Genomic DNA, 2,394 nt, shown 5'->3' with positions numbered 1-2,394 from the left:
GTGTGTGAGGGAGATCCAGCATTCAGTGGATAAGAAGGATGAGGGGGAACAGGGCGAGCGCAAGGCCAGACCACAGCATGCACAGCATGCACAGCATGCCCGGCGTCCCTCCTCACACCCTTCCTTCCCCGCCCTCCTCCCCCAGCCCTGGCTTGCCTGACAGGCGGGGGTGCACGTACTGCCGCGCGTACGCGATGTACTTGCGCAGCAGCTGCGGCGGCAGCGGCTCGTCGTCCCCGCGCCGCACCCGCAGCCGGTCCAGCAGCGCGGGCCGTCCGCCGCCGCCGCCGCCGCCGTCCGTCAGAAGCAGCGGCTGGCCGCCCGAGGGCCCCTCCAGCAAGCGGCTGCGTGCTGCGGTGGCCCGCGCCTCCACCCCTGAGTGCAGCGCCATGACGTGCTCCGACAGGCGCTGGTCGTGCTGCGCGTCTGGCCTGTCCAGCAGCAGGAAGACGAGGTCAAAGCGGGACAGCATGGCGGGGCTGACACGTAGGTTCTCCTGCACGGGGGCGGGTGCAGGGGCCGGGTGGGTGGCGTGCATGGCTGGAGTGTGTGGTGTGGAGGCGTGGGCGTGGGGATGGGTAGGGAGGCCAGGAAGCGCAGGCATGGATGCCCCCGGCCAGCCACCTGCTGGCCAGCATCCTGCAGCCGTTGCAGCTTTGCCCTGCCCCTTAGCCCAAAGCCACAACCGCCCCACCCGCCGAACACTCCCCACCAACACCCGTGCGCCACCACACGTGCCCGCACCACCCCACCAAACCACCCATCCACCCACCAGCAGCGTGCGGCCGCGGTTGTAGGATCCATCCACCGGATTGGCTGCGGCCAGCACGGTGGTACGGGCGGGCAGTGAGGCCACCATGCCCGCCTTGGCCACGCTGACCTCCTGCTGCTCCATGGCCCCCAGCAGCGCCTGGTGGTCGCTGCGCATCTTGTCAAACTCGTCTGGGGTGGGGTGGCGGGTGGGAGGTGGTGGGTGGTGGGTGGGTGGCCGGTGGGAGAGGTGGGAGGGTAAGGTGGGAGAGGGCAAGGTGGGGTAAGTGGCGTGCTGGTGTGGCGGTGTGGTAGCAAAGCACCAGCTGCGCAAGCACTGAATAACCACTCACGCACCCACCTATGCAGCACACGCCGCGGTCGGCCAGCACCAGCGCCCCGGCATCGAAGGCGAACTCCCCGTTCTCCCGCACCACGCTGACCGTCAGCCCCGCGGCGGAGCTGGTGTTGCCGCAGATGTAGACGCCGCGCGGGGCGGCGGCGGCAGCCGCCTGTGTGGAGCAGGCGCGATTGCAAAGAGCAAAAGATGGTGAGGAGGATGCCACCTCCACCCACAGGGGGCGTTGAAAATGGCTAGGGTGAGTTGTATGTATGCATGTTGGGTGGCGTGCAGCGTAGTAGGCAGGGACGGAGTGAGCAGGGCCCTTCGAGTGCCATCCAGCTGCCCCTCGGCATGACCACACACTCGCCATGCAACCTTCCGACCCACCACACCCCATCCGCCGCTGCCACCCCGGCAACCGCCGCCGCCTCACCTGCAGCAGCTGGCTCTTGCCCAGCCCAGGGTCCCCCACCAGCAGCACATGCACATCCCCGCGCAGCGCCATGCCGCCGTCTGCGCCCCCCGCCTTGCGCACACCCCCCAGCAGCGCCAGCAGCAGCCCGGCCTTGACCAGCTCCTGGCCAAAGATGGAGGGGCACAGCGAGTGCACCAGCTGGCGCAGCTGGTCGCCCTGGCAGGCCTGCGGGTCGGGGGCAGGGGGGCTGGGAGGGCTGGGCAGCCGCAAAAGTCGTGGTGCTCACTAGGCAGGCAGCGGGTCTGCACGGCCGGGCAGGCCACAGCCTGCGCCCCTTCCCCACCTCGTGTCCCGCCTTTCCACCCACCACACACACACACACACACACGCGCGCGAATCGCCCCACCTCCCACATGCCACCCAGCCACAGTACTACCTCCGTGAAGGTGCAGATGAAGTCGAGGTCGAGGCGGCTGAAGCCCGGCATGCTGGGCGGCAGGAAGCTGGCGCCGTCGTCGGCCTCCGCGCCGCCAGGCACTCCCCCGCCCCCGCCGCCGCTGCCGTCCGCTGCGCAGCCGCCCGCCTCGATGCCCTGCTGCTGGCCGGGCCGCTGGTTCTCCTTGCCTGCCACCACCACCGACACCGCCTCGATGCAGGGCAGGAATAGGCACTGCTTCTTTGGGTCGCCCTGCTTTTTGCCTGCACCAGCGGGGAGGCAGGCGGGTGGGCAGGCGTGGCGGCTCGGCGGCGGCAGGGCCGGCCTGCGCTGGGACCCGCGCGCCGCATCGGATGGGCAGCGCCGCAACGCGCAGCAGGCCGGCACACCCGACGAGCAGCCTACAGCCTTCTCCACGCCACCGGCAGCAGCCCTGCCACGATGCCGGCG

At 70.3% G+C, this 2,394-nt stretch overlaps 1 protein-coding gene across 1 annotated transcript; it reads right to left on the bottom strand.

Moving 5' to 3' along the window:
- Positions 1 to 112: 112 nt before the first annotated feature.
- CHLNCDRAFT_22556 (hypothetical protein) lies at positions 113 to 1,721 on the bottom strand (the record flags this gene model as incomplete). The annotated part of the gene is made up of 4 exons (XM_005848248.1): positions 113 to 496; positions 773 to 942; positions 1,112 to 1,262; positions 1,527 to 1,721. Coding segments are annotated over 4 exons (900 nt in total), but the record flags the coding sequence as incomplete, so codon positions are not given.
- Between the last annotated feature and the right edge of the window lie 673 nt (positions 1,722 to 2,394).

This window comes from Chlorella variabilis (assembly GCF_000147415.1).
Source record: "Chlorella variabilis unplaced genomic scaffold CHLNCscaffold_8, whole genome shotgun sequence".
Classification (NCBI taxonomy): Eukaryota; Viridiplantae; Chlorophyta; class Trebouxiophyceae; order Chlorellales; family Chlorellaceae; genus Chlorella; species Chlorella variabilis.
The sequence above is the reverse complement of the archived record's forward strand: the minus strand, read 5'-3'. Positions and strand labels throughout refer to the sequence as shown.